This window comes from Impatiens glandulifera, chromosome 3 (assembly GCF_907164915.1).
Source record: "Impatiens glandulifera chromosome 3, dImpGla2.1, whole genome shotgun sequence".
NCBI lineage: Eukaryota > Viridiplantae > Streptophyta > Magnoliopsida > Ericales > Balsaminaceae > Impatiens > Impatiens glandulifera.
In genome coordinates this window covers 29579291-29589731 of record NC_061864.1, presented here as the reverse complement: position 1 = coordinate 29589731, position 10441 = coordinate 29579291, and the positions used below count along the sequence as shown (strand labels likewise).

The window sequence follows — 10441 nt, the reverse complement described above, 5'->3', positions numbered from 1 at the left end:
AGCATTTCCATATTTTGTTTGCTTATTGCTTAGTTACTCTAAGTGAAAGATATGGGAAAGAATTCTATTCAACTCATTCTTTTCATGCTTTTACTAGGTAAGTCTTTCTCCTTCAATCATATTATTATTTATAATTTTTATATATATCCTAGTTTATTTATCAATTATAATTTTAAATAATAATAATGTTTGACAAATATACTTAGACTATATTGTTTAAAACTAGATCTAGATTAAGAAGAAAAATTTATACAAAATGATATTTTAAGAAGATGGAATATAGTTAAAACTAGATAAGAGTTTTGAAATATTTACGCCTCTTTTTCTACTCTAATAGTTCACCTGACATTCTTAGGTTTACTATTCTCGGAGGCTTTAAATTGTAAGACGCAAGCGGATTGCAAATTCTGCGAAATTGGACAAAGCTCTTGCATTGAAGGAAAGTGTGCTTGTTGGATAAAAAACACATCTATTATTGAATCAAACGAATTATGTAAAAAGGCATCAGATTGTATACCATGTCCCCTAGGCAGACCTTCTGTTTGTAAACTTGACCAATGTTGGTGTATTCATACAATATAAGAACTACAACCAATATTGGGTATAGTTTCCTAAAATAATAGTATAATGTAGTCGTGCGAAATCACAAATAAAATTTAGACATTTCAATTAAATTTGATAAAATAACAAAATAAAGTAAATATGGAAAATCATTATACATTAAATTTCTGTTCAAGCTATAAATATCCAAGATTATTAATTGATTAAACTTGAAAAGAAAATCTATACAGGAATTTGATTAAAGGGATTGCACCCTATTTGCTATATAAGTAAATGATTTTACAACTATAAAAATATATATTTAAGAGCTCATAAATGTGAAATTTCAAAAACCAATTCTAAATATTTAGTGTTAAAAGAAATATATTAATATATTTAACAAAACATTTCTAATGTATCATTTTGCAGCGCGACTAAATTTAACGACGGAACCACGTTAGCCTCGCTGTTGGTAGCCACTGTCATTTTATGTTGTGGCCAAATAGTGTGTTTTTAACTTTTTAAATATTTATATTTTAGATAAATTGATGCCCTAATCCCTAAATCTTAAATAAGATTTATGAAAGGTTTCTCCTACTTGAATTCCTTAAAAGAGGAACCAGCTGAATAGAGAGGAAGCTCTAATATTGTTGCTTCTTGTACGCACCGACTACTTCAGAAAGTTCTAATGAAGATGTTCATTATCATTTGCAAACTAACAATTTTCCCACTGATGGATCTATGTTTCAATCTCACAAACGAAGATCAGTTCAACTCTAGTATCTATATAATGATGCTTAATTTTCAAAGTGTCCGGATTGCCGGGTTGAGAGCGGTACTTAATTTGGATATATATGTGAGAGTAAATGAATATTTGGGTCGGATTGAGGTTCATCCGTCCATAAACTTAAAATGGAAAAAAAAAATATAATAAAAAATGCTATAGATATGTTTTGAACTTGCAACATAATAAAACAAGTACAACTTTTTATCCAACTTGGTTAATAAGATTTTATATTTTTAATTTAACGCCAAATTTGGTGAACGCGATACATTTTAATAATATAAGTTTAACTTTTTAACTAATTAATCTATATATATATACTGGAAAGATTCTACTGCGATGCACACGGATAAAAATATAAATAAAATAAATAATAATAATATATAGTCAATGTTTAAAATTCTTAATAAAATATGTGAAATCAAATATTTGATTCATATTTTATAACAATTTTAAATTGATACCGACCTATTATCCATCGACAAACCACGTCCAAATCACACCTGGTTAAAGAGTTGTATTTGTTTTTGTTAGGTTGCTAAAATAAAATTAATAATAAAAATAATAATATATATTTAATGTTTAAAATTCTTAATAAATCGCGAATAATATATTGAAATAAAAAATAGAATAATCTAATTCCATATTTTATTCACTTCGATAAAACAACTTATTTTCTCACATATTTTTTCCGAATTAACTTCTTATCTTGTGACCTTACACTATCACTTTTTAATCAAATATTTGATTCATATTTTTTAATATTTAGCATTGTGACCTCACATTTTGATCAATCAAATATTTGATTCTTATTTTTTAACCACTTTCAATTGATACCAACATATTATTCCTAGGCAAACCACATTTCAATCACACTTAGTTAAAGGGTTATACTTATTTTGTTAAGTTGCAAGTTCGAAACATATATATCATTTTTTATTTTATTTTTAACCTTAAGTTTATGGACGGGTTAATCTACAATCCGACTCAAATATCTATTTACTCTCATATATATAAATTAATTCGGCAATCCGGACACTTTTGAAATTAAGCATCACTATATATATATATATAATATATTAGTTTAAAATTTGAACCTTATATTGTTAAAATATTCCGCGTTCATCAAATTTGTTGTTGAATTTAAATTATAAAATTTTATTAGCTTAGTTGGTTAAATGCTTGTATTTCTTTGTTATGTTGCAAGTTCGAACATACATATAATATTTTAATTTTATTTTTAACCGTTTTAAGTTTATGGTCGGGTCAACCCACAATCTGACACAAATATCCATTACTCTCACATATATATCTAAATTAATCACAGTTTTTAACCCGATAATTCAGACACTTTTAAAATTAAACATCATTATTTAAAACGGTTAAAAATAAAATTGACCATAGTTTTCAACCCGATAATCCGGACACTTTTAAAATTAAACATCTATATTTAAAACGATTAAAAATAAAATTAAAAATAATATTACATTTTTACCGTAATATTTTTTTATAAATTTTTTTATTATTATTCGTGTAAATACACTGACGGACTACATGTTAGTTTTCATAATCACACACCTATTTATAATCAAATTAATAACAAAAAAAAAAGTTAATTATAATAAATAAATAAATAAAATTCTAAAAAAATTAAAAACATAATAGTTTAGTACTACACACTTTGGAGTAGCTCCTGCTCCGCTAGCCTAAAGTGCTAGGTTTCATCCAAACAACCCCAATTCGGCGAAGTTCACGCCATTCAACTGCTCATTTCATCAATCATCTCTCTCTCTTCCTCCTTTGCATATACACTCTACATTCGAAGTTGATCGATCGTTTTCACTCGACCTTTGTTCTTATCAGTAGATCCTTCAATGGCTGCTTATGCTGCTACTGCCTTCACCTCTCTTGGAGTTCCGGAGAAGATATCCTCTTCAATTGCCTTATTTTCCCGTCATATCTCTCATCGCCGTTTTACTTCTCTCTCTCCCGCTGGAATGCTATATCCTCACCTCCGTCTTCCACTACAAAACCGATGGTCATCGTCTTCTACTTCTTCTGGTACACTTCATTTGCATTTCTCACTACTTTTGTTTCAAACAACATGAATGTTTGCATCTAATTGCTTGCCTTTAGCATCGAACTATTGGATAATTATAGACTTGCGTAGGAGACACATTGTCCTGATCTGAATCTCTACTACTCAGTTTTGTAGTTTCCTTGAACATCTGCACTAAATGAGTACGTTAATGTTGGATTGATTGAGGAAACTGGTGTTGCAGGGATTAGATCACAGGTTGCAGCAGTTGAGCAAGCTAGTGTTGATGTAACTGAGAAAGTTGTTGAATCACCTGTTGTTATCGTGACTGGAGCTTCTAGAGGTATCGGCAAAGCAATTGCATTAGCCTTGGGAAAGGCTGGATGTAAGGTTGGTAGTCTAGATGTAAAGTATTAAATGTTAAAGAACTATATCTATATTCTCGTTGTTTGTGAAATATGTATTTCAACTAGTCAGCATGTGATGTCAACTCAAATGATGGTGCAATGAGTATTACAATAGGAAAATGATTGCAACTCTTACACTAGTTGTAAATATCAACTTTCAGCAATACTGTTTTGACTGCTTGGCCACCTTCGAAATATTTTTCTGGAATTCTAGTTTGGTCGTTCTATTAACTGGATCTTCATAGTCTAGTTGTTGTAGAGTTTTGTAGATTCGAGATTTTTATTACTGGCATCTAGATGTTTGGCTGGTGAAGAATGCATGTTTCTCTAAAGTGTTGGCTTAGCTAAGAGTCCAACTAAATTGTAACAATAATGTGTCTTTTATTTCCATGGCTATTTAAAGATAATTTCTTATTTTGATTCAAAACATTCACTAGAGAAATTTGAAGATATACCCAAGGAAACGATTGCTCATGCAAGACTATTAGTATTCGAATAATTCTCAGTCCTCCCTGTTCAAGGACATAAGTTTCAGAGTTAACTTGAATTTGAAGGTGCACACACGATTAGATGAAATATGCAGATCGTTACAAAGGCTTAAATTATAGGAATAAGACCCAAAATTTTTAGATTGCTAAAGCTTCATCGCATAACAGAAGTTTACTATAACTAGTTTGATTATGGATTTTAGATATACCTCATATCTGGAACTCTGAAATTTTCAAGTGCTTTATTGTATTAGGTAGTACCGCTGCTCTACAGCTTGCTACACAGCTGATGAGTCATATGTGTAACGAACTTCCTTATTTTGCTGTCAATATTGAAAACATGAAGTTCAGCAATTTAAAAAATAAACACTTTTTGATAACGGATTTCTCTTGTTTTTATAGGTGCTGGTGAACTATGCTAGGTCATCAAAGGAAGCAGAAGAAGTATCCAAAGAGGTCTGATTGGTTTCATTCAGATCCTTATGCAATGTACCTTAGTCTCTCTTTTTTGACTAACAATGTAGTTTAGTCCATGCAATGCACAATCTTAATTCTTTAATTTTGGACCCCTTCTTGTGGTGATTGACAGTTGTATTAATTCCTTGCATCAATATTTCCTGGCTGTAGTTATACTGCTAAGAATACTTCAGATGGCATCCCCACTAAGAACTACAATTTTATCTTTGTCATGGATTTAGTTTGAGCTTCTTATTTGGAACCTTGAGATTAGATGCATCCCTTGATATCACTTGACATGGTCGTGACCACCGAGTCTTCCTAATTGGAAAACACCAGTATGCATTTTTCTATTGAAGCAAGTTCCTTTCTGTTCATGCTCAAATTTCTGCTAACTCTTTGCTTCTGCAGTTTTGCACCTCTGCATGAACCTTTCGATATCTGTTGTACAAATTACATTTGCATGTATGTAATTGTGGGCTTAATTTTGAATGATGAGCTTGCTAGACCCCCAATTGTAAGCTTAAGTAGTGTAATTATAAATGTAATTTGTATATCAGATTTCTACAGAAATGAATCTTCCAGCTGATGAAATAAGTTTCTTGTGACTAAATTGCAGCATTTTATCTTAATATAGACTCAAGATGTGATTTGGATTGATTGATTATATTGATGGATTCACCAAGGATTGTGATCACTTTTAACAAATTGGCCTATTCCTACACCTAGTACAATTATGCTGTGTTCATTGGAAACCCTTCCTATGAGATATCATCTGAGGTGCACAGGACCGGAACTTCAAAGAATTTTTGATCTGGTCTTGTTGAGATGTTGCAAATTTATTGCACAATCCCATAACCTTATGTTGAAAGAAGCAATGCGATAGCTGATGCAGCATCAATCCAATAAAAGGGAAGATGTAAAGGAGAAAACTAATGAATTTAAGGAAAAATGCTTCAGCAGAAAAGAAGCATCATTTAGGTTGATTAGAACTTAAGATTTAGTTTAATGGTTAGATATTTCATTCCCAAATGGGAGTTCATGGGAAAACAAATATTGTTTACCACCCCAAAAGCATCATTTGATGTAGTTTTTTTAACAAGCGTTAACCTTACTACTGGATACTTGCACCCATCTTCTCTTCAAAAAATGTATTTAACATTTTGTGACCAAAATATCAATCCTAGCTTTGTACATTCAGTAACGGCCTATACATATCCCATAAGTCAAAGTATTTTAATTTTTACCATTTAGGTTGGTTGTCTAATGATACTTAGGTCCTAAATGTGTTGCCAGCAAGTTCTTCATTAAATTTATTTTGCAGATTGAAGCAAGTGGAGGTCAAGCTATAACTTTTGGTGGGGATATGTCTAAAGAAGACGATGTAAACTCAATGATCAAAGCGGTAAGACAATTTTGCAGATTGATCAAATCTTAGGGTCTTGATGCATTGCTATTTTTGCATCTGGATACTTTTAGACATAGATTAGCCTATTTGCGCTCTCCTTTTTGTGTAAATAACACTTCTACAGTTCTACCTTTAGAAAAAGCAGCAAGATAGTTGTTCTCTAAGTCATGTTAAATTATTAGAAGTTCAGATAAAATAAATTGCTAAATTATAGAATTTGATCAGATTTAGGATGAACATGCATTGCGTATAATTAAGCTCTCTTATCAGTAAATATATCCTTATTAGCACTTTCCAACGCTTGCAACTAATGACTTGGTTCTCACATTCGCAGGTAGTTGACCAATGGGGAACAATTGACGTGCTGATAAATAATGCAGGTTAGAAATCTACTTCCCTTGATTCATGGGCTCTTTGATATATTGTTGAATATTAAATTTGCCAATATAGGAATTACTAGGGATGGATTGTTGATGAGGATGAAGAAATCTCAGTGGGAGGAAGTTATTGATCTAAATCTTACTGGAGTATTTTTGTGCACACAGGTCTGTGTAGTTTTGATTTTCTATCTGTCTGCAGCAATTCTGTGTATTACTTAAAAAAAATCTTGTAATTCTTACAGGCTGCTGCCAAGATTATGATGAAAAAAAAAAAGGTAACTTCACTGTTATTTATTGATAGGCGAGGAGTTGGAGTTGTTTGCATTGTTTTCTTGTGAAATAATGATGAATAGAGTCTGAAAATATCAGGGAAGAATAATCAATATAGCATCTGTGGTTGGTTTGGTTGGAAATGCTGGTCAAGCCAATTATAGTGCTGCAAAGGCTGGAGTGATTGGATTTACCAAAAGTGTCGCAAAGGAATATTCGAGCAGGAATATCAATGTAAGTCCGGAATGAATAATAAGCATTGTTCTCTTTTAAGATGTAGATTATCAACATGTATAGATGCAAAAAGTCATTGTATTTCATAATTTAATAGTTTTCTCTTTGTTTCATTGTGTTTATCGTTTTACCGATCAAATATTACATTTATTTTTTATAGGTTAATGCTGTTGCACCAGGTTTTATTGCATCTGATATGACTGCTAAGCTTGGAGATGATATTGAAAAGAAAATTTTGAGCACCATTCCCTTAGGTGAGTGACAATGCTTATGATGCTCTTTCAATATAAATTCTGGAGTTTGTTTGATGTAGGTTTCTTTTTATATAAATATTTCAATTATTTTGGAAAAAAAAAACTTGTTTTATGAAAAAGTGGATTATTTGGGGTTATTTTAGGTTAAAAGAGTAAAATATCTGTTGTATTTAATATTTAAAATGTTGTAAAAATAAAGTAAGGGTAATTTGGTATTTTAGTTGATAATTTGAAAATTTTGATGATGAGGCAATAAAGGGTTGTTGAATTAAATCCAAATTTCCCTTCATCAAACAAGGCCCTAGTCTTTAATAGTAAGGCTATGTTTTGATGTGTATAATTGGAGTTGGAAGCAGAATTAGAATTCTAATTTTATAAGAATTGATTCACTTCAATTCTCATGTTTGGTAAAATCATTAATAGTCTTGGATGCAATGGTAATATAGATATCTATGATTAAGTCTGAAGTATAATGAAATTGAATACATTCAATTCCATTGGAATTATAATTCCAGTTCTTTATTTTAAGTGTCAAACGATATGGAATTGGACTCCCAATTCTAATTTCTATTCCGCGTGAATCATACATAGCCTACGAGATATTTCATGTTCAGTGTTCTAGTAAGTAATACACCTATTTGATTTTGCTGAGCATAGTGCATTTTTTAGTGAGTGAGGATGTGATCAAGGACTATGGACATTCCAAGTTATATCATATATATCTTATTCTTCTTGTGTACCCAACTTTGATTTTTTATCATAAATTTAAACGCAGGCCGGTATGGACAACCAGAGGAAGTTGCAGGAGTAGTGGAATTCTTAGCTCTTAATCCTGCTGCATCTTACATTACTGGACAGGTATGGCTGGTGCCTTTGTAGTTAAAAGTTTAAAATGTATGTGTGTGGTGTAATAATAGTATAGTAGTAGGTAGATGAAATGAATAGTTTGAGCATATTTGATTATTGTAATGTAGGTTGTGACAATTGATGGAGGAATGGTAATGTAACATAGTAGAAGAGAGATCCCGAAAGCTTAATGAGGTATTTCTTCCTTTTTTTTTCATTTTGTTGGAGGAGGAAGCACCTATTATTATTATATATTGATCTTGTGAAAGCCCCTAGCAGCTAGATGGAACAGTTAGTGTGTGAGTTATCTGTGACCTCTTCCAATCTCTTTTCCATAAATGCTTTTCAATCTCATTTTTTACTCTTAACTTGAGGGACTAAACAAATGGATCATTTTAAATGATCAATGTTCATGTAGTGGGTGAATTAATAGATTTTCAGCACATTTTGATCTGGGTTTTGTTTGATGTAAGAAGCTGGTTATTTGAGTAAAATGATTGAAATGTCATTATTATTTACTATATTTATGAAAAATAAATGATTGATTTGACTTGATTGAATAATGGGTTATATTTATAAATAATTTCAAATAACCCATATCAAACAAGCCCCTAAGCCTTAGGGCATCCAATGATCAGATATTTAGGGACCAGCTGCAATGGTGGAGGGTTGACCAGAATAAGGGCCAAAATAAGTATAGAAAAAGGAGTTTAAGTTAATCATATTCGGTCCTTCATGTAATGGGTATGGCTTTACCATATCAAGATTCTTCCCTCAATTTGGTAGGTACCTATTGATCAGGAGGGTTCAAACAAAATTTGACTATACAGGAATTGCATGACCTGTATGAAAGAGTTATGTATTTTACTTATAAGGATTTACAAATTACAACCCTCCACATAAGGGCTATCTTAGTGTGTTTGAAAAGGGGTATTTCATGTATATTATTAGAATAAAAAAATTTACACATTAGTTGGCGCACTAATCTTATAGTGACCATATGGCTGGTGTGGTAGGAATAAAATTGCAAATCTTTTCTTTGGCGCACTATTCTGAACCTAATGAGATGACCCCGTTTTTTTTTAGTGCGACCTTCATAATAATAATAATAACATCACCAACTAAAATCATTAGCATTTTCTTGGTTATACAGACATGTTCACTCAAAATGTCTTTATAAAATTAATATCTTAGACTATGCTTAAATAATATCTCAAAAGGCAACTGACAGCCTAATAGAGTTGTGCCATATAAGCATAAGCATGTAAATGATGATAGATGTTGTATATCACTTAAGACTGTCAATTGCTTGAGATGTTATTATCTAACCTCCCTAATTTATTTGTAAACTTTGGATGTCTGTAAAATTGATTTTAAGCTACACTATTCGAGAAAGTAACCTTAGTGAAAATATCAGTTTTTGCCCATATTCTCCAACTTCAATTTATACCGGTCTTATAAAAATATTTGTTAATAACCATCTCATTCAACTTAAGGCGTTTTTATAAAAAAAAATATTAGTTAGTAAACCGTAATTTAACTTGTATAAAAACGTTCGTCCTACAAATTATTAAAACATCCCAACAACTCGAGCTAGTAAAACGCCTAACTCATAGTGAAACAAACCATTTCAGATCGTGATGAAGCCAATAAAATGATTTCTACTCAACATTCAAAAATTATAAATTATCCCCCTCTATAAGAGATAAGAGAGGTGTTCTCAATAAACACTTTTTCCTCCATAAAATGAGTGCAATTTGTCTCTATCCTAAGGATAAAATAGACTTGGAAAGCACAATATTTTTTTAGTGTACTAAACATGAGAAATCTTATATCAAATTGAAGAGTTCGATCAGATCAGATGATTTCAACTATTGGGCATTTGATTGCTGATGGTCCAAGTTATTCTCTCTAGGCCAATAAGACTATGACCTAGGAAATTAAACTTATTGACAATTTCTAATGTAAGTCAACCTAGGATACTTACCACCCTCACATCTTAACGTTGTCCCTTTGCGAGAAAAATATCCAAAGGTGTCATGTCGAACACTCTAACCTCGCTTGTCCAATTACCTCTTTACCCCTTGGACAAAGACTAGGGTGAGGCCAACATCCAATGTGCTACATATCAATGGTGTTGACATAGCCTAAAACTTCCATTATCTCTAGACTAAGAACAATTCCTAACCTCAATCATTCACAATGTTCCTTAGTGCTAAATATTTTTAAAAAGATATACAACGAAACTCCAAAGATCTTTTTTTAGGCACCTTAATAGCCACGTCTTTTGAAGAGGTCCCATGACATAATAGACTCGTTTGTTTGTTTGTTCCGTC

At 31.4% G+C, this 10441-nt stretch overlaps 1 protein-coding gene across 1 annotated transcript; it reads left to right on the top strand.

The window, feature by feature from the left end:
• Positions 1–3013: 3013 nt before the first annotated feature.
• LOC124931866 (3-oxoacyl-[acyl-carrier-protein] reductase 4-like) lies at positions 3014–8556 on the top strand. The gene is made up of 11 exons (XM_047472442.1): positions 3014–3385; positions 3607–3752; positions 4660–4713; positions 6038–6118; positions 6456–6501; positions 6572–6666; positions 6744–6776; positions 6871–7005; positions 7166–7259; positions 8035–8117; positions 8234–8556. The coding sequence occupies exons 1-11, from the start codon at positions 3199–3201 to the stop codon at positions 8264–8266; spliced, it is 987 nt and encodes a 328-aa protein (XP_047328398.1). The 5' UTR covers positions 3014–3198; the 3' UTR covers positions 8267–8556.
• Positions 8557–10441: the final 1885 nt, after the last annotated feature.

What these genes read in the sequence shown, in the direction of transcription:
- LOC124931866 (XM_047472442.1), top strand. Translation starts at nt 3,199, where the DNA reads ATGGCTGCTTATGCTGCTACTGCCTTCACCTCTCTTGGAGTTCCGGAG. An exon ending in TGGGAAAGGCTGGATGTAAG is followed by an intron (nt 3,753 to 4,659) that starts GTTGGTAGTCTA and finishes TTGTTTTTATAG; the next exon opens with GTGCTGGTGAACTATGCTAG. An exon ending in CAGAAGAAGTATCCAAAGAG is followed by an intron (nt 4,714 to 6,037) that starts GTCTGATTGGTT and finishes TTTATTTTGCAG; the next exon opens with ATTGAAGCAAGTGGAGGTCA.